Source organism: Chlamydotis macqueenii, chromosome 3 (genome assembly GCF_036417535.1).
Source record: "Chlamydotis macqueenii isolate bChlMac1 chromosome 3, bChlMac1.mat, whole genome shotgun sequence".
NCBI lineage: Eukaryota > Metazoa > Chordata > Aves > Otidiformes > Otididae > Chlamydotis > Chlamydotis macqueenii.
In genome coordinates, this window is record NC_141558.1 from 97205441 (window position 1) to 97230125 (window position 24685).

At 34.5% G+C, this 24685-nt stretch overlaps 1 protein-coding gene and 1 long non-coding RNA gene across 3 annotated transcripts in view; one reads left to right on the plus strand and one right to left on the minus strand.

The window, feature by feature from the left end:
- Positions 1–24685, plus strand: part of SIPA1L2 (signal induced proliferation associated 1 like 2) — a 144418-nt gene that overhangs the window by 66292 nt on the left and 53441 nt on the right. For both annotated transcript variants that reach the window (XM_086744725.1, XM_086744726.1), the window contains exons 4-9: positions 1720–1853; positions 3208–3396; positions 8978–9152; positions 14851–14954; positions 21501–21658; positions 23125–23701. In XM_086744725.1, coding sequence (XP_086600851.1) covers positions 1720–1853; positions 3208–3396; positions 8978–9152; positions 14851–14954; positions 21501–21658; positions 23125–23701 — 1337 coding nt within the window. The remainder of the gene's footprint in view (positions 1–1719; positions 1854–3207; positions 3397–8977; positions 9153–14850; positions 14955–21500; positions 21659–23124; positions 23702–24685) is intronic.
- Positions 1771–24595, minus strand: LOC147601369 (uncharacterized). The gene is made up of 3 exons (XR_015258137.1): positions 24438–24595; positions 19530–19587; positions 1771–1873 (listed from the first exon to the last, which is right to left on the minus strand). It is a non-coding gene; the product is annotated as an uncharacterized LOC147601369 (long non-coding RNA).

Sequence of the window (24685 nt, forward strand, 5' to 3'; positions counted from 1 at the left end):
TGTTGCCTTCACCTCTGGTAGGGGGTTCTGCTGGCTGCTGTGCAGCCTGTTCCTTACCAGGATCCCAGTCCTTTTCCACAGAGCTGCTGCTGAGGCAGTTGGTCCCTAGCCTGTGCTGTTGGATGAGCTTGTGCTGTTCCAGATACAAGTCTGTGCTGGTCTTCGTGAAGCTTTTGTCAGTCCGTTTTTCCAGATTGTCAATGGGAGAGTTTGTTTTAACATGTCAGGTTGAAAACTTCAGTGGGTTCGGAGTTGCTTCATGTGCTGCTCAGCTGTCCCATCTCAGCAGCAGCAGCCTTCAGCGTAAGGGGAGAGTGGGCAGTGAAGCACAGAGACCCTACAGCGATAGGACTCTTCTTGTGTGGATGAGTTAACCTCCTTTGCCTGCTTTTGTAAATCACTGCAAGGTTTATGCATTTCAGTATCTGCCCTGTGCACATATTAGTCATTGGTTAAAAGCCTGCCGGTTATTCCCCTTCATCTGTTGCACCCAACTACAGCCCTAACCTCCAATACATGAACTGTTCTTCAGCTTGGTCATGTACATTAACTTGGTAAGGATGTGTTCAGTTCCATCATTTAGATGCAATATTTTAAAAAATATTAAACAGTAACAGCTCCACTATTAACTTTTGGTAAACCTTTTAGTAACTGGCCACTAATTGGAATTCATGTTACTGATCACAATCCTTTGAGGCCACCTGTCCAGCCAGTTTATGTCCACCTTGTAATTTGCATGTCCAAACCATGTCTTTTCAGTTTAGCTACATGGATACTATGGGAGACTGGGTAAGAACCGTAGCTAAAGTACAAGTAGGTGACATTCATTGCCCCTTCCTCATCAATAAAGCCAGTCATCTCATTGTAGAAAGCAACTGGGTTGGTCATGCATGATTTGCATTTGGTAAATCTATGCAGGCTGTTTCCAAGCATCTTTTTGTCCTTCATGTGCCTGGAATCGTCTTCCATGAGAATTTGTTCCTTAATCTCCCTGGAAACTAAAGTTTATGGTGACTCGTCTGTAGCTTCCCAGACCCTCTTTCTTGCCCTTTTTAAACATAGTTGGAACTATGTCCTTTCAAAGGTGATCAAGAGTGGTCTTACAGTGACATTGGCCAGTTCCCTCAGCTTAAATGGTCTGTAACTTGATCTTCCTCTTCTGTTTGTAGTGCTTTGTTTTCCCAGACTGAGCCAATTGGCTCAAGGATTAATTTAACTATTCATCAAAGAGTTAGGAGCCTCAGTTTTCAGTTGTTAAAACTGAATTGCTGCTTTGAATGTAAAGATGTAAATAAGAACAAGAATACATTGAATGAAATGAAGGAAGCTACGTAGCACCTTATTTGGTTGAAGACTGTTAGCTTTTGTTTGTGTAGACGTAGTTTCCCCAAAGTAGTTTCTTACAGCATCAAGCAAAAAGAATCATTTCATAGTAACAAAAGATGCAACAATTTAGTATTTCATAGTGGCAGCAGTTGCAATAATTTGAGCTATGTGATATGAGTGACCATTCTGCTCATCAAAATCAGCATTTTGTGATTTATATACTTGTTGTGCAGTTCAGAAGATCGCAACCCACTGTATTTACAGATCTTATAGCTCAATTAAAAAGCATATTTTTTTGTTGCTGCAGAAATCTTTAACAAGATTTGATGAACATTTTCTAGGATACTCATACTTCATTATTCTCTTCTCTCTTCATTCACTCTTGTGCAAAAGAACATCAGAACTACTTTGGAATAGATGAAAATCTTGGACCTGTGGCAGTCAGCATCCGGAGGGAGAAGGTTGAAGATGCCAAGGAGAAAGAAGGATCTCAGTTCAACTATCGTATAGTTTTCAGGACAAGTGAGGTAATATTCTTTCAGTAATTCTGCAAAGGAATGGAAAAGTTAACTTAGAGCTTAGGGTATTAGTTGTTTGTTTGTGAATGTGTTGGTAACTTTGAAAGTAAATCTGTTAATGGGACAGGAATGTTTCTTGTACCATTAGTAAATATAATTGCTCCTGGAACAAAGTTTTCCTCTTCTGTACTGCATAAAATTTTTCTCTTTTTGAGTGAACACCCAAAAGGAGGTAAGTTGGCTGAAGGGAACTGCAAGGGGCAAGTAAGGGAACAGATAATAAGAACAAAGCTGAAGATAAGTTTGTATTAAGCTGTCTGATATTAAGTTTCTAATGATAGAAATAAAAGATTAAGAAATTTAGGGGAAAAGGGAGGGGAAAAATATGAAAGCTAGGACTATGACTTATTAGTATTTTTTAATTTTGTTTCAAAATACTTTATTAGCAGCTTTTTTTTCTGTGAGTTTTTTAATATACTTACATAATTTGTGGAAGGAATATTAATATGTTGATAAAAATAATTGTCTTATTTGGAAGAAGAGCTCACTTGTGATCATTGTGGAAGGGCACATCTCATAACTTCTATTTCAAGTGAATTAGTATCTCTTGCAAACTAATTTCTTCTTCATTGCAGCAACCAGCTTTGATCTGTATGAAAATACACAATGTTATTATTGTAGTAAGCAACTAAATTTTCATAATCCTTAGGTCTATTTGTTTTTATTGTGATTAGGACATAGAGAAGCATTAGCTAGGCTTCCTGATATCTCTAAACTTATGTGCTTTTTTCAAACAGATATCTATAAAAGTGGGGTTTTTTTTTTATGCTAGGTTTTTCTTTTACTGCCAAAAAAAGGTGTTTCCCTGTATGTGTATGTGGAGAGGTGATTCAGCTGACTCACTTCTAAGAAATTACTCTTATTTTGCCAATGAAGATAAAATAGCATGGTTTAAAAATAAGTGGTTGGGTTTGTTGTTAGCTGTGACTTATCTCACCTGTCCAACCTCACATTCAGCTACTGTGTCTGCTAGAGTAGTATGGCATTAAAATTATCAATTTTTAGTTTTCTTAGTGTTTAAAATAGTTTTCCCCAAAAAGTAAGTCTTGGGAATTAGAATATTAAGAACATCAGTGAATTTCTTTAAGCAAAAAAATATATTTGTCACTGAGACAGTAAAAGCCTACCTGCTCTTTGAAAGTTATTTAGTAATCTTTTTACTGGATTAAAAAAAAATTAAAAATAGGGATCTTTTTTTTCCCATTCTTTCTTCCATGTGTTTGCTAAAACCTGAAGTTTATATCTTTAAAAGTCATTATAGTATTAGGACTAAAAACATTCATGTGTGTTACCTTTACTGCAGCTTACTACACTTAGAGGAGCAATTTTAGAAGATGCTATACCATCCACTGCTCGGCATGGCACAGCAAGAGGTCTGCCTCTCAAAGAGGTACTGGAATATGTAATACCAGAGCTGAGCATTCAGTGCCTGAGGCAGGCTTCCAACTCACCCAAAGTACCTGAGCAGCTGCTTAAACTGGATGAACAAGGGGTATGTAGCACATGACTTTTCTTTAAATATTCATTAAGAAAAAAAACAACCCTTAAATATTTTGCAGGCAATGTTAATAAATATGGATCTGTAATGGAAACCATTCACTGTCTTGGTTTTGCAGATACTTGTGTATTTTCATGGACATATGAGGCTTACTTTTCTAAGCAAATTATTTTTAAAATACGTTGCAGCTTACGAAAAAAATTATTGTTCTATGGAGATTCTCTTTAGAGAGTGAGAGAGACAAAAATTATAACTAAACGTCAATAAGTGATTTTCACAATCTGTATGTGCACTTTAATGCTTACAAATGCTGAATGCAAATGAAAATACATCTAACATTTTATTAATATTGTGTATAGGTAAGGAAGCCAAAAGATATAACATTTTAAGTCTCTACATTAAAATTTTGGGTTGTTTTTTACAATAATATTTTCTGATTAACTTGCAGTAGTCTTGCTAGAACAGAATGCTTCTGGGTTCAAACAACTGAAATTGTGTGATTGAGACTAATGAATTAACTGCATGGCTGGTGATGAAATATTAATGCGACTTAAATTAGGAAAAAATGATGATGCATATTGGATTCAGTAAAGGGAATATACTTCATTCAAAGCTAGTGATTAAATTTATAGGTTCTGAATATTTTGTGAAGGACAGGCTTGTGATCGCTTTTAAATAATTTTTTAAAACTATATTTAAAAAAAAATGTTAATTTAAAGTGAAGATTGCTCTTTCTAGGCAAAAGTCAGTATCTGTCTGTTGAAGTTGAATCAGCTGATGGATCCAGTTGATTATGATGATGGTATAATTAATTTTTTAATGCTAATTCGGTTTTGGGTGTAGTGATTGCATCTAACATTGGTGATGTCTACCAGAATTCTTCTATCTTCCCTTGTGGCTGTAACAATTGCTCAAAACCAAGTAGACTTATACAGGGGGTGAGAATTGCTTTTTTGAGTGAATTGTGAAGCTAATTTTTAATGTATATTTTACTACTTTTGTTCACTGTAGTCTTTGAGGAGGCCTTTTAATTGAAACTTTGCCAAATGTCCTTATTTTTTTTTCTCTGTCAGTTCTTCTGGTAAAACAATAAAGCGAAAATCAGAAGCACTCAGTTCTGAATGTAAAAGTTCCTGATGTATTGTTGCTCTTTGTCTTTCCTATTTGAGCTCCAGAGTGAGTTTAGGTTAATCTAATAAATAACAGTGGCTGCTCAGAGGGGCAGTATGTTCTAGGCAGTATAGAGTACTACTTTATTTGACCTGACGTGAATATTTCCCAAACTCACTATAAGTATTTCCCAAAAATTGCAATTGGAGGTTGTCCATTGAACTTACCAAAGTAATTCTTTAATCATCAACTTGTAATTTTGAGAAACAGCAGTACATAGCACTTCTTTTTGTTTTGGATGATAAATTCTGAAAATTCAATCCGTTTGTGAAATGGGCTGTCACCAGGCAAAAAGTAATATTAATGTATCTTATGTGCTGCTTATTAAGAGGTAATTACTTGAACATAGACAGAAAGCTGTACATAGAACTGGCATGAGATCCATTTATGCTTTTAATCCTCTTATGTACTTGATGCTTTCAGTTTGTTAATCAAGCAAATATAAAAAGATTTATGCTTGGCAACTGAAGATGATGACTGGCTGAAGTGTCATGAATTTAAAAATAAGAAACATGATCTAGAGGATTAATACTGTCACCAGAATAACATTGGTTTTGTGTAACGGTGCATGAAATGTTTGCATAGTTCTTCAGTAGAACTAACACTGTTTTGGTGTTTTGATTTCGTTTTCTACCTGTTTCATAGTTTTCAGTGAAATCTAGTATGGATTATGGAGGAAATGTGTGACTAAAACTGTAAAACTGTCTGTAAAATAACAGTAGGAAACAGATGCAAATTGGATGGTTGACCTAATTTGAACATAGAAATGAAGGATCTGAATTTTCCCAATTTATTCTGCCATATAATGCATTAGATTTGGCTGTAAATTTATGAGAAAAGTCAACTATTTTTCTGTAACCTAGACAGGATTTTTTTATTTTTACCTACTTCTACTTCCCACCTAGGTTCCCCTCCCCATTTCTCCTAATGATTGCTTATTGTATATATGCTTTTTGGTTCCCCTCACATCCCTCTGGGAATGTTCATTTCTCTCTAGGGCAAAGGCTGAAGTTTACAAAAAGTCCAAAGGAATTAGGATCTTTGATTGCAGTGATACTTAGTGACCATTGAGTGTCTAATCTCTTGAGGTTCATTGCCAGAAGAACTCCAAAGTCTTCACATGATTAAAGGCAACAAGTTGTTTTTACATGATAAAGGATGTATACTGCACAAGAAGATGCCAAGATCCGGTAGTGAGTGATTTTGACTAGAACAGAGTCATTTTGAGTCAGGAAAGTCAGGAAGGACTGCTGTACACCTTTAATACATATCATATACCCAAGTAGCTAAATGGGTTCATAAATTATTTTCTGATGTCACATTATTAAATTGTTCTCAGTGTTACATTAAATGTAAAATTTCTAATTTAGAAATCATGAAATCAGAACCATGTCTGCAATTATACACTTAAAAAGACTTGAATAGGCATGTGATACCATTAAAAACTGACAGACTTAATCAGTTTAAAATATTCTTATAGTTTTTCATGCCAGTTAAAAGCACCACATAAGAAGGTCCTGCCAAAGCTTATTTAGTTACTTCTTTCTTAGGCATTCATGTTCTAGAGGTACCTTGTTTTTTGCTTCTGCACAGTCCTCGTGATCTTGACATGAGAGTTTGTTTAAGTCTTCTAATCTGATAGTCATGAGTGCTCCTAGTACACAAGTAGGAGGTTCAGATTATTGCAAATGAGCTTGAAGCTGCTGCCTTGTTTAGGAACAGTGGTACTGGTAGAATCAAACTTGTACATAATTGCCTACTGTTTGCAATACTCATCCATGAAGTGAAAACCAAGGGTTAATTCCTTCTTTGGGCTGGAGAGTTTCAGATCCTCATCTTCAGTGTGTCCTAGGACAGTGTTTAGACCATGAGATGGTAGGTTGTTTTGGAAGATAGAGGTATACTTCACTCCTCTTTGGAATTGTATTAATATTCGTGAACAAATACAGGAAGGATTGATGTCCTCAGAAAGAATGAAGGAATGCAATCACATATTTCTAGACTGAATATTTTTGCCAGGTGTTTCTTTACTGTTAGTTGTTGCCCCTATTGTTGGTGGTTCAGTTAGAATTTAACTTCTCCACTCCTCAATTCTAGTGTGAAGTCAAGACAACTAAAATTCCCTGTAGTTTAAGCTGAACTATTTGACACAGAGCTGGGATAGAGGTGGCAGTGTGCTCATAATAATTTTCAGTCTCTGCTGGGAAGTGTCACGTAACAGCACGGCTCCCTGTGATCTGATGTTCACTTCCAGTTTCCTCCACAAAATCTTCATGCTAGCTTTATACCAAGTAAAATAGTCACCAGTGTGCAATCTGGAACCTTTTGTTAAATACCTAACTCTCTCCAGGCAGTGCTTCAAAATGGAGATGAAACAAGGGAGCACTCTGGATGGATAGCATCTAGTTCCAGTCAAAAGGAAATGACAAGAGCAAGCTGGTATCTTAGCCATGCCCTGCTCTTCAGAGTTCAGTGGTCTGACTCAGGCAGCTCCTCCAGTGCATCCGTAATCCAGAATCTCCTTTTATTTCAGATGGTCATCCCTCTCATTCCACATCAAACTTTGGCAGAGCTCCTAGCTCTTCTGTGTTCTGTGCTGCCCAGGTGAAACCTTACTGCAGCACCATTCCTCATTCCTGTCCTTACTAAGCCTGTTCTTTCTTCCTAACTGCTCCCTGGTCAGTGGCCTCCTGCCAGAATATGTTCCACAAAGGGCTCACCCCTACATAAAGCAGTTCCCAAAGGGAAAGGATGGATTGGGGCTTACCAGAGAGGCAAGAGGACTGCCATTGTACATTAGATTTATTCCTGCTGTGCTGCAGGTTTTCTACACCAGTAGACCAAATTCTGTAGTGTGCATTGCGGTGAATATAGATCTACTGAAATCACGGAGTTAGGCCTATTTCTACTCATTAAAATGAGAAGAAATTGTCCCACTGATAGGCTAGCATTTCCCCATTACTTCATTTTAATACATTTACCTTTTAGGCACAAGATTCTTAGTGTCAGTGATTCTATCTATGGCCGTCAAAACTCTTCATTAATTTGGACATCTTAGGGATTTTTTGTGTGTGTTGGTTGTGCACAAAGGTAAATAGTTAAACCAACAATGCTGTCAAGTTAAATCTTGAATTGCATGGGAGACAAAGAAAGAATACTAGCCTAAAAAAGCAGTGGCACTGTGAAAACACAGAAGACTAGGTTAGTAAAAGCATAGTGAAAGCTTTTATTTCTCCACGGGTAATGAGCATCTGGGTACTGGTTTTAATTTGTTTTTGTTTTTGTTTTTGTTCGTAAAGCATTGGTGCAGTAGCATGTCTATGGATTTGAGTTTTACAACATACTTAACATGTCAGACCATGCGTTACATATGACGAAGGTGAAGCAGACTGTTCTTGTCACCTTTGCTCTAGTAGGAATATATACAGTCTTTGCATGACACACTTTTTAGACACTAATCCTGAAGTTTGATTAAGAGAAGTCTAGAGCTGGAGAGTTGATTTGAGTCATGGATATAGATAAATGTCTTAAGGGAATCTGGTGTGACTGATGGCCTCTCTCAGTTTGTGAAGCTCTAGAAGTTGTCAGTTAAGAGTAACAGGACTATTCCATTCATGCGGAGATTTGCTGTTTGTCATCTGAAGTATGCATAAAAACTGAGAAAACAAGACAATACTCTGCTCAAGCAGTAATCTCTTTTTATACTCTAACTTTTTATAGGTTTTATACTTTTTGAAATAGATGTAATTTTTCTCTTTTTAATGTTCTAGAATTGAGACTGTACTTTAACAAAACTATTTAACGACAATCTGTTTTCTAGCTTGAAGTACAGTTTTGAAAATGAGGAATAATTTTTAACAATGGACGATTTTAAGGGGAGGGCAAAAGATTACATCTAACAGGAAATTATTCTTCTGAGGGCCTGTTTTAACTGAACTGCACTGAGCTTTAAAGGATAGGAATAAGAGAAAATAAGCTCACCTTGTTCTGAATCTGAGAAAGAAGACAGTTGTACAAAAATTGCCAATTAACTTTCTCATACTATAACACGCAGCAGGGTGTGCTTTTGTAAATAACTAAGTCAAAAGTTTTCATGTATTGCTTTTGTCAGTGTTGGGATAGTGACAATCCAGTTTTCTTTCAAGATATTTGTTGGGATGTTTTGGTTTTCTGGGGTTTTTTTTTTTGGGTTTGTTTTGGTTTGTTTTGTTTTTTGTTGTTTTTTTTTTCTTTCTGTTATGACTTATTTTACCAAATCAGAACACTTTTTTTTTTTTTTCACTTTGAGATAATTTCTGCCAGGGATTATAGTAATGTTAATATTTTAATTGTTAATATTTGTTCTAGTATTGACTTTCCTTTGCTTCTGTAATTTTTCCTTTCCTTTTTTTTTTTTTAATTTCAGCTGAGTTTTCAACATAAAATTGGTATCCTTTACTGCAAAGCAGGCCAAAGCACAGAGGAAGAAATGTATAACAATGAGATGGCAGGACCAGCTTTTGAAGAGTTCCTTGATCTACTGGGCCAGAGAGTACGGCTAAAAGGATTTAGTAAATACAGGGCTCAACTAGATAATAAAAGTAAGTTATGTTCCCAATCTATGGTAGAGACTGTAATTATCATCATCTGCAAATCCTGTTTTGTCTTTTCATGCTCTTGACTTTGGGTTTGATTAGTAAGATTACATGGTAAATGAGGAAGATGAAGCATATGATAAGAGCGTGTGTCACACCTTGTCTGAAAGGTTACTGACTTTTTATGTGGCATTAGTAGAACTGAAAATCAAAGCAACTTATTTCATTCGTTTGCATTTAGTTAAAATCATACTATATGAGTGATATTCTTAATGTATTTCAGAATTTCCCAGCTGCACTTTAACACCTTTTCTTTTGCCTTTTTAAAGATAAGATATGCATTTCAAAATATGGAGTCACGATAAGGGAACATTTTCCTTATTTCAGCTGAACATTTGGGCTGCTTTTCAATCAACATATATATTGATGTTTATATTTGAGGAGCAATCAAGTTTTCTCACTTTCTAGTTTTTTTACACGTCTATAGTAAGCGTGTTATCATTTGACAGTTGATAAACATTCAGTTACCTAACCACTGTGTTATGACTCCTATTTCCTTAGGTTTTTCAGTTTCACTAAGTGCAATAGGATAATAATTTAATTATAGAAATTTATTGGGTTTTGTAGCAAAAATAGGAACTCAAATATTACCGTTTAAAAGAAGTCAATGATGTGTTAACACACTTCTTTATTAGCACTGCTTTTCACTGCCCTTAAATTTAACTTAACTCATTCTTAGTCTAATGTAGTTTTAAGAAGATTTTGACATCTGATCACTTAGAGCTATGATTTAAGGATATGTGGGTATTCTTCTACTTTATTGTAACATACTATTTTTATAGATATAAAGACTAGATACAAGGATAATTTTTTTTTTTTTACGATGAGGGTGGTGAAAACTGGAATGGGTTGCCCAGAGAGGTGACAGAGGCCCCATCCCTGGAAACATTCAAGGCCAGGTTGGACGGGGCTCTGAGCAACCTGATCTGGTTGGAGATGTCCCTGCTCCTTGCAGGGGGGTTGGACTAGATGACCTTTGAAGGTCCCTTCCAACCCAAACGATTCTATGATTTTAAGATTTTATTTGTATCCTTATTTTTGCTGTAGCTTGCATATTACATCCTGAAAATAGATTTATTTTTTTTTTATATAGTCCATATGGCCTGTGTATAACAGAAAAGGAAGATTTCTGTTAGTGAAGTACATCTTTTTGAACTCTTAAATCCTGTTACTTGTGTGTCTATTCTACTTACTCTTGTAATCAAATGGGAAAATTCCTTCAACTGTTAGAGATAAGCTGTCAAGAAGGAAGCTTAGAAAGATGTACTTAAAAGAAATTAAGGGAAGATTTTATTTTCTTGCACGGGATATTTTGACCTTCAGATAGTCACAGAGATCTGGGAATCGATAAGTCCTCTTGTTTGCTTCTCTATTCCTCCTGCCAATTATCCTGCCTGGTTCTTAGGAATCTCTTGCGTGTTTTTGCTAATTCAACATCAGTTCCATCTAACTGGAATACATCTGAACTTTAACTTTTTTAGTGGTGCATTTGAACACTGATCAGTGTCATAGTGATAAAAGAATTTATCTTCTGTTATGAAACTGGTGGACTGTCATGTCCCGTACAGCATTAGGAGAGAGACTTAATGATTTGTATTAGAAATTTTTTGAAATGTCTAGTGCATGTACATTGTGGTTGGTACCCAGTGCAGATAAACTGTCCATAGGCCAATCTCCATCGGGAAATGAGTTGGTGATAAAACCTCATGCTTTCGCAATGAAGGGAGACCAACTTTGCAACTCAAGAAATTTTTCACATTTTTCATCTCTAGTATTAGTGGGAAATGATGAAAAACGTGAGCTGAATCCTATGACAGAGTATAATTTATTGCTTACAAGGTGGGAAAGCTGCAATTCCATAGCCCTGTCAACCTGTGTAAGCACCACATTTATTTTTATTAACATTATTGCCTCTTTGCTTAAATCCATGCTTGTTTCACTTTAATAATTCAGGCTTCATAGAGACTATTGCATCCTATTTCACTACAGGATAATAATTCATTTTTCAAATTAATGTGTAGAAATATTTATTAACATGCTGTAGATGTCAGACTTCTGGGATGAAAAATTCAAAGGAGTAAGGGGTGGTTTGGTTTTGCTTTATTTTCCCCACAATCAGAGCGTGACCAAGTATCACCTAGTAATTTTTACATATGAAAGTATATGCTGGTCTGTCAAGCAAATTCAGTTTCTATATTTGCCATGCTTCAGTATTAATGTATATTGCTGATTGGCATTGTGTATGTATCATTCAGTAACATAATTTTAATATTTGACTAATGCTGTGTGCCATTAACCATATTAGCTTGTCATAATATGTTCTCATAGTTTGCAACAAACAGAGTGGAATTAAGAGAGTTCACAAAGATATAGCCTTCAGTTTTGTATTAAATGTAAAATACTGACTTAATTATATTTTTGTGTGTGTGTGTGTGTTATACTTGTTTTTTTTTAATACAATGGCACAACAAACATTACTAGATGTCGTATTTATAACTGGATGATACATTCATCTGACTGCAGATTCAGAATACTGTAATAATTTCATCTCTCGTAACTACATTTTCGGTAGGCATAATGTTTCAGTGATATTTCTTGCTCAGTTTTTGTAGGGTTCACATTTAATAAGTTTTTCTGTTTTCAAATGCTTGACTAGCTGTTGGCTTTTTCCTTAAAAAGTTTTCTTTTTTTAAAATATGGTTTATTAGTTTAATATTTTTATAAGTAATTAACTGGTCCATTTCTTATGGACTATAGAATGTAGAATGTTGTGGTGGGTTGACCTGGCTGGCCGTTAAGGTGCCCTTTCTTGCTTACTCACTCACCCTTCAAAGAGGGGGGAGAAAATCAGAAAGGCAAAGCAAGAAAAGCTTGTGAGTTGAGATTAATACAGTTCAATAAGTGAAGGAAAGAAAGGAAAAAATGAAATATCTCCCCCATAAAAAAAACCCAAACACCAAAGAACCAACCCACCACCACAAACAATCAACAAACTCCCCCCCCCCCCCAAAAAAAAAAAAAAACAAGTGATGCAATCACTTGCCACCACCCGTCAGCAGACTGATGCCCAACAAGTCTCTGAGCAACAGCTACCATGGAAAAACTCCACCTGCTCCAGTTTTACTGCAGAGCGTGATGTTATATGGTATGGAATGTGTCTTTGGACAGTTCAGGTCAGCTGTTCCACCTATGTCCCCTCCCAAACTCTTGCCCAGCCCTAGCATACTCCCTGGGATGGGGTGGTCAACAGTTTGAGAAACAGAGAAAACCCTGATGGTGTGCAAGCACCGTTCAGCAATAGCTAAGACATTGGTGTGTTACCTACACTGTTTTGATCGCATCTAGAAAACATAGCACAATATGGGCTGCTATGAAGAAAATTAACTCCATTCAAGCCAGACCCAGTGTAAATGTGAAGAACACGTGGAATATATTAACTACAAAGTCTTTTCTGCCCTTCTTTAGTACGTTTTTAATGGCACGCAATTCTGAACCCAAGATCAAGAAATAAGAAAATAAGAGAAAACTTTACCAAGTCCATACCATCTAGTTTGTGTAGTATGTGTTTTAAAACATGTCAGTCTACTAGAAATGATGAATTAAAATATTATTATTTGAACATTAATATTCTCATTTATAATGTTCAGACTTTAATTCTAGATTACATTTTGGATAAACTGGATTATGTTTGCATTTAATTTTCTTATACCTGTTAAAAGAGAAGTGAAGATGAAAGAAATTAAGGAAACATTGCAATTTTATATCTACAGAGGAGTAGTGCTGTTTCACTTTCATTTGGTAAAAGGTGCTTTTCTGAAAAAAAGCAGAAATGTTTCATAACTGAAAAAATATTTATCCAATCTTTCCCAAACTTTGTGAAATAAAACTGATGTTCAGAAGGGAATGACGTGCAAAAACATCAGCCCAGATATATATATATATTTTTTTAATGCTAAAATTGTCACTAGAGTAATGTTTGTAGTAGCAACCATTATGTAAATTTAATCACAGTGGGCCTTGGTAGGTGTTCAGTAAATCATCTGTTGAGTTAGAAGTTTTCAGCTTGCCTAGTGTAAGGGACTGAATTTCAGAAGAAGAACTTGCTAGCTCATTTCCAAAGTCAAGGTGATACATCAAAAGTATTCAAGCAGGGTGTTGTATTAGAAAAGCATTGATTTAAGGGCAAGGAGTCTGCATTTCTGTAATAAGTATTTTAAGGGACTGTCTTCTGCAATATCTATCCAAGATAATTTGACTTTATTTAGTATCTAATTGCAAAAGGACTCAGGGAGTAGGATTACTGAGATCAGTGTATTTTAGGCAGATATTTGTATTTCACAATATAATTTATTTCCTCCTTCTATCTCTTCAAAACTCTGTCTTTCTAAAATTCCATGGAAAGTTTATAATGGAATTATATTTTCAACAAAGATTTTAAAATAGAAGAGTGGAATAATGTTTGCTTTTTTTTAACAACATTTAAGTAAGAAACTTCAATAGAAATTATGCTCCCTATTTCTTATGTAACTATAATTTATATTGCATCAGTATTAATAAATGAAATTAATTTCATTATTGCACAAACGTAACTGATTAAGCCAATTGTAATATGAATGTGTTAAAAATTATACACACACAAATATTTTCAGATCTAGGGCTACAGATACAGTATGGTTACTGTTGAATTTTACACTTAAGTGTATGTTTATATTCTTTTAACCAGAGAACAAACATGGCCAATCAATTTATTTTTTGAATACAGTTGCTATTTACAACAAAACAAAACCCCAAAACCTTAAACAGTGCTTGGAAGAGTGCACTGGAGAATGTCTGTTGGTGTAGATAATGTGAAATTATATTTTAAAAAAGAGTGAACATGGAAAAAGAGAAGAAAAATTGATAGTTGTCTTGACTCAATAGGGTGTTTCCCAACCTCCTGCTTTAAAGTCAATTGTGCTTACTTAAATAATCCAGGCATATTCAAGAAGGTGAAAAAAAGGATTAATTTATGAATACAGAGTAAAGCTAATTTGCTGTAAACATTCTGAAATGCTAACTCTGTTAATGAAATTCCTAAAAAAAAATAAAATTAAATTAAGTCATATCATATATGAAATGTATTTTAGTAATTTTAAAAGATCTGAAAATTCCCAATAAAATAATTTGACATTCGACTATAATGTATTATGTATATATTTTATGTTTTAAAAATGTCTGATAGGCAGTATGTGTTTTAGTGTCAGATTTGAAATAGCATTGTCAGTTTATACTTAGTAAAGTATGGGATTAGTCAATTGTCCTTATTAATGTTTTAAATAATGAAAATAATATATGTCGTATAAAACTATACTCAAGTAGATAAGTGATTGTTCTTTTTTTTTGTGAAAGCCAAAATATTCAAAATTAGATTATTTACCCTTCATAGACAGCAAACTCTTTAGGCAATTTCTTGCAGGACTCTTCTATGTCTTAATATGAAACTAAAGACTAGATCTTTAGTTGATGCAGACTGTTTCTGTCCTATGGAAAAAAAAATGTAAATTGCATTAATAAGTTTAAATCGTAGCATGCAAAGAGTGGTGTCCTAAAAAGTAGTATGAATTTTCTGTTTTAGTGACCTTCTTGTCATTAAATTCATTTTCAGCTGATTCAACAGGAACACATTCCCTCTATACTACCTATAAAGATTATGAGTTAATGTTTCATGTATCAACAATGCTTCCATACATGCCCAGTAACAGGCAACAGGTATGTTTTTTAACTTTTCATTGTAATTTTAAGTTATAAATGTTTGACAATAAGGGTTTTTTTAAAGTGATACTGATTTAAAACTGAATTGTTTTATATGAAATATGACTCAGTTTTGTTTTTTTTTTCTTAAACTATTACAAGACATTAGAGATCTTATAGGATTTTTATACTATATAATTCAGGAACTTATCCTGTCTCCTTCATTTCATTATATTAGGAAAATATAATATTGCCTGTGGTAAATGAATTATTTTCAGTTTGGACTGGATTTACATTTTATATATATTTTAAACATTTGATGGAATGAAGCTTGAAAATAGTCTTATGTTTAAAATATGCATGTAATAAGATTTTTAAAATTATTCCACTTAATCCTTATATTACAGATCCTGAAATGTTTACTAATGTGTCAGCTTTGTAAAAAATGCTTAACTGTCCTTCAAGCTGTCTGCTTGTGAAGACGGAAAACAACAATCTACTTATTTCTGGAGAATTCTCTTTGCTAATATAATAATTCAGAATATTTTAAAGCATTAAGGGTGGCTAAAAAACAGCACAGTATCCAAAATGTGTGGTACACCAGTAAGGTTACTCTGTCTTGCCTGTCTCAGATATTTCTTGCAACTGAATTTAAAAGTACAAGCACATTTGGTATAATATATCAACATTAACACTTGTAAAAAAAAAGCAGTGGGATTGCTCATAGGTCTGATGGTAATTTGTAACTTTCTGTGCTATGACTCTACATTTTTCTAGGTCTGAAGGAATAAGTGTTTATTTAGTTAGTTTCAGCATATTTTCTCATTACTGTACAAAATACAGAGATTTCAGTAATTTTGGAGGGTTGTCATGAAATAAAGATGCTATCTCGCTTTCTTTTTAAACAGCATACAAAAGATGCTTACTGATTGTTAAACCATATGTGAGTTGTATCTTTCCTATCTACCCTATCAATAGGTCTTGTGGGAGAAAAAGAGATGTGTCAAGGCAGCAAGAAAAAGATAAAATAAAATGATTAAAATTCTTGAGAAAGGATAAATGAAAATCAAAATGGAAGAAAGTATACGATATACTTATGTATTGTAAATAGTCAGTGCACAATGTTCTGAACTGTTTGAAGAAGTTTCAAGCAAACAGTTAAGACAACTGCCATTACACTTAGGATTTAGATGTGGTTAAAAGAAACTAAACTAGAAATCAAAAGACAGAGACTCTTCACCATATGAATAATGTGATTGTTTAGATGACTCACGTCTTAAAATATGTGGCTTTCAGAAGACAAAATGTTCAGCTACTTCGCACACTCAGCTGTGCCAATAGCTAGTAATCAAAGTATTGGATCATCATTACTGATTTGAGATTGCTCCACTTCTCTAAACTTTCACTTAAACCTTACTACAATACAGGATTAATTTATTAAACGCACTGGGAGTTGTTCTGTCTAATCAGTCATGGCAATCGTTGACTAGAAAGCACATGTATATAGAGAAAACTGTACACTATAAAGAAGATATAATACACTGAATGAGCTTGCCTTAAAAGGAAAAAATGAATATTTTCATAGCTAATCACAGGCACTGACAGTAAATATGACCTTTCTTGGAGTTTATTACTTTTGTTGTTGTCTTTCATGACTTTCCCTTGTTTGTGAGAATAGGATATCCTCTTGCCACGTTCCACTAATTTTTGTAATTGTTTGCTGTTTGTCAGCTTTGCTGCTGTGTTGCTCAGCCACCCCCATTACTGTCCTTTCACTGCTTCCTGTACCCTCCTTTCATTCTTATCATTTCCTTATGTGTCTGTCTTTGTAGTCAGGTGCCGATTCTTTGGTGTAACAAAAAGTTCCGATTTTAACTCTGTGCTTTTCACCAGCAACAACCACTCTTTTCCACAGTTTTAGTAAGATCTCGTCATTGTCACTTTAATAGGTTCAATATTTAGTAGTAGCACCATGTTGTTATTCGTGGCTTTCTTGGGATCAAAATAATGTGGCAGTTTTCCAAGTTAGTAGTATGCCTATCTGAACACCCACCACATTATTTTTTTTAGGTGCTGGGATCTAGAGGTATTTGCACTGCATGGACACGTTCTTAATGAAATGTGACAAGCACATCCAAATGACCCGAATTTAGCCAGCCTTAATGTGCAAAAGAGATCAATATAATTGTTTAATTTTCTTCTATTACTGTTTAGTTCCAGAATACATACTGAAGTGTGAAGTATATAAACAATGTTATTTCTTACAAGCTAGGATAAAATTCAATTGGGTTTTTTTCCTTGAGACATTTTAGATGCTGAAGACCACAGATGTGGTTGCATCAGTTGTGCTCACGACAGAGAGAGACTTACAGGTGCTATGGAATATGAATGTTGTTTGTCTCTTCAGAGTTTGGCTCACAACCTCTACACACCCAAGTAAGGGGAAGTTAGAGACCATAGTAATTTTCCTTGAAGGTTAAGACGACCACTATTCAGTAGTTATTTTTTGCTAGCATATTTTGTATGTACAGGCAGAGAGGATATTGCATCCTGTCCCTATGTCACTTGTTTGATAATGACTGGGCAAGGTATTGAGTCACTCTTCATCATCTAGGACTACGACCTTCAATGAGCAAGCACTGAGCATTGCTTATATTCCAAATACCTGTGAGCCAAAAATAGGCCACACCAGAACTGTTTGTTGCTTTTTCCAGGACTTAACTACGCCCTGCTTGGTCCCTGATCAGGACATCCCTCTAGTTTTAGAGCCCGCAGGAGATCCAAAGAGCAAGGTAATTTTCACTTTGGCTGCAACATAGGCTGGGAACTTTCAAGTCAGCTGCTCCTTCCCTAGGACAGAAAAGACTACCAGCCCTGGTGTGGCCAGATCCTTTTCCTTTACTGGCCTTTACTTCAAATCATAGTTCAAGGCTTTCCCCTTTAAACTTTACCTTTGCAACGTCCCTTTCCAAATCATTCCCTTGCAAGTTTCCCACTCACACGTTTGCAGTCTGCTTGTCTACACGTGGTCAGACTTGATTAATCCAAATCAGTTCAAATAATCGGTTTTCACCTCATTTAATGAAAACTTAAAAATGAAACAGATATGCAATAATGAAATAAACTTGTTGAATTTAAGCTAATGTTAAAATGGTTGGGATAACAAGACGTGATTATACCAAACTCCATTTAACCAGATCTGCTGAAATGCCTTTTGCTGTTTGTTTCTGGTTTTGGTGCTGGTTAAGAACACAAATTGAAAATAAAAGTTTTGAAACTACTTATTTTAGAAACGTACAAAAATAAGTTTGAAGATTTTCTTATTTGACTCTTAAGGTGTCATCATTTAGTTGAATGAAGAATGTATTTCACTGCTGTTTCAACAAGAATTCCTTGTTGTTTTGCAGTTTGACTGGGAATTAAAATTCCACAGAAGTGGATAGCGTTTCATGGCTGAGCATAAGCTGTAAATACGCTAAGTTTTAAGACAGCACTTTTTTCTTTAGAGATGCATATCTGAAAATTAAGACCTGAGTAGTTAAAAATCTCAACATGAATATAGTAGCTATTATTTGGTATAAATAATTTTAATCTAATGGATTCTGCTTTTCTAACATATTTTTCTGACTGGATTCCCCTTTGTGTGTCTTGTATTCTTACATAAAACTTCACTGATTTCCTTTTGGCTGCCTATCATACTTGATTTGATTCATTTTCAAATTCTACCATGCCAATTTAGATTGATACTAGAATGATGTCAAAGTGCGTTTGATGTCTTCTTACTCTAAGTAATCCTCCATAATCTGTGCACCCTGCTGAGAGTTCCTATTGTGCTCTGCATTGGCATGAGACTCTTTAGAGTATGTTAGAAAGGCAGATAAAAAAATCCAAACAAACAAAAAAAAAACCAAACAAAAAAACCAAACAAAACAAAACCCCCCCGAAACCCCAAACCTGAGCAGACCTCAAAATGGGAGAGGAAGGGGAAACTGAGAACCTAAAAAAAAAACCCTAGGAAGTAAAAGTTGGGAGGAAAATCTAGGTTATAGAATGGAAACTAGAAAAGGGTTTCTTATAAATCTTTTTACTTAGTTCCAGTTTCCTTCCATTCCTTTTTCATTTTCAGTATGCTATCCTTATCTCACATTTCCCAAGGAAGTATGTGTTCCGTCCTTCTTCTCCGTTCAGTACTTTACTCTTTTCCTATTCCTTTATCCTATCCAGAACACTTCTCCATCTTCCAGATCACCCCGGTTTTCTTTTCTCTCCTCTTTCAAAGTTCTTTGCATTATGGTACTCTGTGCACAGCCACAACTGTGCTTTGCATTTGCTTTGTGTTGATGTTCACTGACCACTTATGCATGACAGTTATTTATAACAGTGTTACACTGATTTTATTTTAAGTGTTGAAGAAGTCACTAAGATCTCTGCAAGCTTGGTAAGGTTCTTAAAAATGATGACCTGACTTCCTATTTTTTTTCCTCTTAGAGGTTTAAGCTCTTGAAAAATAGTTTAGGGATAGAACATGGGAACTGATGTAATTTTGAAACAACTGTTTTTGCTAGTAAAATTTCAAACATTTCTAAAACTTACCTCTTAAGTGACTATTTAAGCAACCTATGATGGCAAGCAGAACCTCCTGAAGAGAGGTCTACAAAAGCATAAAATATTATGGAGAACAGAGATTGTTTCAAGAAATAAATATAACTTTAAATAATACGTTGCTTTCTGATTTTTGTAATTTTGCTCTGTGGAAATGTATAGGTGTAGGCATTAACCACTATAGTAAGAAAGAGTAATTGGGGCAGTTATATAACAAAGGCAGAAATTAATCACCTTGAACCTCGTAATTGAAAGGTTTCTTACAAATTTAACTGCAGTGTAAATTCCAACCTGTGAGATAATAATAACCTCTGAACATGATCTTGTGCTTCACTACTATGAGCTAATTGTATGGTTCCCTAGCTCAGCAAATTAAAGCACACCTGACACATTCAACTCTGTGATCAGTTCCACGTAGTGTGCTACTACTGTAATTTGCACACAGCAGGACGTATATTTTAAATTGCTGTAATAGCCAGTTGTTTTGATTTTAGTCTTAAAAACCTGAAAACTTGACCGAGCCACATGTTTTACACCAAGTATTGTTTTCTGTCCTTATATCTATTTTAAAGTTTCATCAGAACTCTTATTTCTTTAATCTACATTTGAGATTTTGATTATGTTTAAAATAACATAGATATACTGAGTGCTTTAAAATTGTGGCTCTGGCCTTTCTTACTGCCTTTAGAATACCATGTTATTTTAGGAGATAAATGAAACATACTTACTGGTCTTAGGCTTTAGCATGTGCAACTGGTTTTTTTTGTTGGTAGCCGACGTACTAACTTCTAATGAAACTGAGAAAACACAGCAAATACTCTTTTATTAGAAAGATTATGTTCTGTAAAATAAACTCGATATAGAAATTATTACTTGTTCTGTCATAAAATTTTCAAATAAATTTATTATTCTTGTATCTTTTGTAGTTACACATGAGCTAAGGTAAAGCTTTAAGTGTCTGTATGCTATTAGTTGACACTGCAAGGTCTTTGGCAGACTTTGGGTGGATATTTAAAGTGTAGCATGTGCTAGACAACTTTTTTCCATCTGGCAATATACATGGATGTTTTATAAGCAAAGGCATTTAAGAAAAAAGTGTAAACAATTTGAGAGGTACAGTATACTTCCGTGAGGAAAGTAAATAGAATTTTACGGTGTTATTTTGTTGGGTTTTTTGAGAGAGAGAGAAGTGGTCCCTTATTGCTGGACATGTTTTGTAGTTTTTTTAAGTTTTAGCCTGTAACAATGATTTAATACTTTAAATTATTCCTTAAATATGTTTTGATGATAAAAGCTACCAATTACAAAAACAAGTTTTAATTAATGAGTTTCTAACAGATATTGTTTCTCCATGAATGTTCTGTGTCTCAACTCTGTTCCTCGAGTATGCAGTTGTTAAAATTTGTGATGAGTATACATGATATTTTATTAAAAAAAAAAAAAGATCATAACATTAAGGACAAAGTTTAGAGAAAATGCAACATAGAAAAGGAAGGTATATTGAGAAAGAAAAGCAGTATTTTATTTTTCATCTAGAGGCAAATATTAGACTAAAGAGGGAACTGATGTAGAGTTCTCTGGATAGGGAGAAATGTCAAGTGGTGTAACTTTTTTTATGACTGAAGCGATGCACTAAAGTAAGAGAAATCTATTTTTCTCATAGAATAAACGTGAAATAAGCAGAAACTATGCAGAAGTAGTGTGGGGATGAAAGAGAATTCACTAGTATTTTTGTGAACTAAGCCAAATTTCCTTTCTCTCTTTTTGCAGTTCAGTCCAATATCCTTTATCTGTAGCTATCCAGGATATGATTAATTAAAAGTTATTTCTGAAAAATTAAGCTTCATTTATTTTGCTTTGGTTTTGGTTTAGTTTTTTTGTTGTTGTTGGTTTTTTTTCCAAAAGTTAAGAAATTGTGATTATTTTTAATAACTAATTTTCCAATGCATGTTTCTTGTCTAGCTGCTAAGGAAAAGGCATATAGGAAATGACATAGTTACCATTGTCTTCCAAGAGCCAGGAGCACTTCCTTTTACTCCAAAAAATATTCGTTCCCACTTTCAACATGTATTTGTCATAGTCAAAGTGCATAATCCTTGCACTGAAAATGTGTGCTATAGGTGAGTAGAACCTTATAACTATTTAAGTTTGTTGTTAAGACTACAATGGAACTGCCTCTTCTAACAGTTTTGTATTTCCTAGAGATATTATGTATAGAGTTTTAAAATTTCTGCTACAATTTCTGTGAATTTTGAACCCCCAATGTCTTCTTGTCTCCTTTGCTCACATCTAGAGTTATGGGCCACAGTTTGTAATCTTAAATGAGTGTATGCAGAACTCTGTGTTGCTGATTTATGGGCACAAAATGGGGATATAACGAGTTAGAAAAGATTTGCAGACATAGCAATAGAAATTAACTTAGGATTTGTATTGCACATTTCCTCTTTCACATAAAGTGATTTAAAATATTTTATAAGGCTGTATAAGTCCCTGAGTTGACTTTGGTGACTTTATACTTAAATTTCAGGTTACCTGAACTCTCACATTTAAGTTAGTGCTTCATGAATTCTACCAAGGTAACCAGGGTTGGAAACATAGTTCTGAACTGATTAGGAATTGTGAAATTAATGATAAGGACTTGAAGCATAATAGTGCAGATTTGACATCTATACATGTTATTTATTCGTTGTTTAGAGTGAAAGTACATCATGAGGTCAGGTCATATTACTGTCTTTTACCTGTTTTTTAGAAATTAAGCTGTCTTTTAGAACTTGATTTTTTTTTTTCAGTAGTTCTTTTGTGTTTAATAATACATGACATTTCATAAGTTACGTTTTTCTTACTACTAAATCATGTCTGTCTGTCATCCCAAATGCGACTGCATTTCAGTCAAACTAGTAGTAGTTGCACATAGATTGCACAGTATTTTGAAATCCTTTTCCAGTTGAAATACATAATTAGATATCAATTGTAGATATAATTGTATCAATGAGAAAATAGTCCTATTTCTTTTACATCCTGCTGTGAACTGTCCATATGAAGAATTGCAGGTATTTTGCAATTTTATGAACATAGAGTAGGCACCTTAAACAGGTGCAGAATGCTCCCATTGACACAGATACTTTTTCTTTGTCTTTATGCTTCATTGTAGCAAAATGTCTGAGGATTAAAGTAAATTCTATTTCTATTTATATATTTCTTAGTTTTAAGATCATGCAACTGGGTAACAGCTGAAAATGATAATCAGACATACATTAAAAAAATTTAGAAATACTTCTCTCATTTATGTCTCTCAAAGCATTTTTGTATTTATTCCATTAAAGAAGGGAGACACTCTAAGAAGTCATCCTTCATATTTTTTGTATAAGTAAGATACATCCGTAATGTCTCTTATATATTTACAAGAAAAAAAGCCTTTTTAAAACAGACAAGCCAATTCATTTTCTTTGATGTGTCTAAAATATCTGAAAATTGACATGTCAAAGCTAAACCCAACTGTGTAAATGAACTGCACAGATCAGTTCTACTTATCATCTGATCTTTTTTTTTAGGGATTAACCATTGTATTTTTTCTTTATATTTCCAGTGTCGGTGTTTCACGATCAAAAGATGTACCTCCATTCGGTCCACCCATTCCCAAAGGAGTAACTTTCCCCAAATCAGCAGTCTTTAGGGACTTCCTTTTAGCCAAAGTTATTAATGCTGAAAATGCAGCGCATAAGTCGGAAAAATTTCGAGCCATGGCCACAAGGACACGTCAAGAATACTTGAAAGATCTGGCAGAAAACTTTGTTACCACAGCTACAGTGGATACTTCAGCAAAATTTAGCTTTATTACTTTAGGAGCAAAAAAAAAGGAAAAAGTGAAACCAAGGAAAGATGCACATCTATTCAGTGTTGGAGCAATTATGTGGAATGTGATTGCACGAGATTTTGGCCAGTCTGCTGACATTGAATGTCTCCTTGGAATCTCCAATGAGTTTATCATGTTGATTGAAAAGGAATCAAAAAATGTTGTGTTTAACTGCTCCTGCAGAGATGTTATTGGATGGACATCTGGATTAATGAGCATCAAAATATTTTATGAAAGAGGAGAATGTATTCTTCTGTCTGCAGCAGATAATTGTACTGAAGACATCAGAGAAATTGTTCAAAGACTTGAAGTAAGTACAGTTTCTAAATTGGAATTCCAAATTTTTAATGAAGAGTTACTTGTCTGTGTCGTCTCTGAGATATAATTAAAATATCCTATGTTTGTACTTCTGGGAGTGTTTTCAGTCTTCAGAGAGCATTACAAACAATCCTCACAACAGCATGTGAGATAAGTGTTAACAATCCAGTTTCAGGAATGAGGAATCTGATACCAATAATCTGATAGACGTGCCCAAGGCCACGATGGTTTAAGTGTTCAAATCAGGGTTGAAAAGCTAAGCTTTTATCTTCTCTTGCTGTGGCCTGTTCTGAAATCACGCCTTTGTAGGTAGGAATATAACTTAATTTAAAAATAGACAAAATCTTAATGTGTAAAATATACTCATTTTGACTTTATATAATAAGCCATGTGAATATTAGCAGAAAAAAATTGTGTAAGTGATTCTGCTGATTTGTTCCTCTATACTGAGCAACTGCAGGAAGTAAGGAAAACTAGACCAATTAATGGCAGTTTTTACAGCTGACTGGATAAAGTTTTTCAGATGCTTGATGACCCTGTCAGCACAACTGTCCTGTAACTATTTCAGTCGGTACAAATGAACTGACAGGAACTCCAAGGTAAAAGTGCTGATGCATCTACTTCGTGTGGTTACACTTCATCCTTTGATCTTAATTTAAGTGATCTAGATGGTCTCAGTTTTATTTATATTAGAAAGCCTGGTACTGAAAAGAAATCATTATGCTTACCGTTTTCACACTGGAGCAGTTGGATGGCAGCTGATGTATCAGGGCCTGTGTAGTTCTGCAGTCACATTTACAATTGCTCAATATCATGCTCTAAATGATAGAGCTCTCATGCTCTTTTTCTTCCAAATTAATCTTAAAACTCTTCTTGCTGCTGCTACATTATCCTTTTCATTGTGGTCTTCAGTTTGACTTTCTTCAGATATTTCCCTTTTGAAAAATAGTGTACACATAGTTCACTCTTATTAAGT